General features: G+C 36.8%; 1 protein-coding gene across 1 annotated transcript in view; it reads right to left on the reverse strand.

The window, feature by feature from the left end:
* The window catches only part of LOC119591217, a 31,089-nt gene that overhangs the window by 1,662 nt on the left and 28,755 nt on the right, over nucleotides 1–672 (reverse strand). Inside the window, exons 2-3 of the mRNA XM_037939928.1 lie at nucleotides 242–315; nucleotides 100–136 (exon numbers count right to left, since the gene is read on the reverse strand). Coding sequence (XP_037795856.1) covers nucleotides 100–136; nucleotides 242–315 — 111 coding nt within the window. The remainder of the gene's footprint in view (nucleotides 1–99; nucleotides 137–241; nucleotides 316–672) is intronic.

The raw sequence follows: 672 nt of genomic DNA on the forward strand, positions 1-672 counted from the left end.
GCCACAATGAGATAGTTCTAGGTAAGCGAAATTTCAGTTCTCCTACAACACTTCACCTAAAACAAATGTTCTTCTCGTTAAACAGATGTAGCGACGAACTCCCTCTGGACGCTCTTCAGGTCAGTTTGAGAAGTCTCTGTTTTGATGGAGTTGGGAGTCTATAACATCACATATAACTGTGACAATCTCTAGACACCGACGAGTCAACTGTGCATCGCGAAACATCATCGATCGCAGTTACCGTCAAAGGTGTCGCATATATTTCCGCGATGTGCACTGAGAAAGTGGAGTAAAGAGTTGTGTGGGTCGAAGGGACTGAAGGACAAAAAATAAAACTTCCAAAAGTAAACTACCAGAGAAGATGGAGATACCAAAATAGCTGATAACAAATATCAAAGTATTACAAGGATTAACATATTCAACATCCAGTTCAAGAAAACATGCACGAAAATTTTCAAAAATATGCAAAATATAAGGTCTCTAACATATAGATTATTAACCTGATAGTAAAAACACTATTTAGATTCCACATATTTAAGCTATGTTGCATCTAAGTTATAGAAAAAGTGCGCTGCGTCCCTTGTATGCTAAGCCAGTTAATAACTAAAAACAGTTAGCTCAGTGTCTCAGTTTTATTTAACATATATAGATTTATACATCCATGCCTATGTT

The sequence above is a fragment of the Penaeus monodon genome, chromosome 28 (genome assembly GCF_015228065.2).
Source record: "Penaeus monodon isolate SGIC_2016 chromosome 28, NSTDA_Pmon_1, whole genome shotgun sequence".
Taxonomy (NCBI): Eukaryota; Metazoa; Arthropoda; class Malacostraca; order Decapoda; family Penaeidae; genus Penaeus; species Penaeus monodon.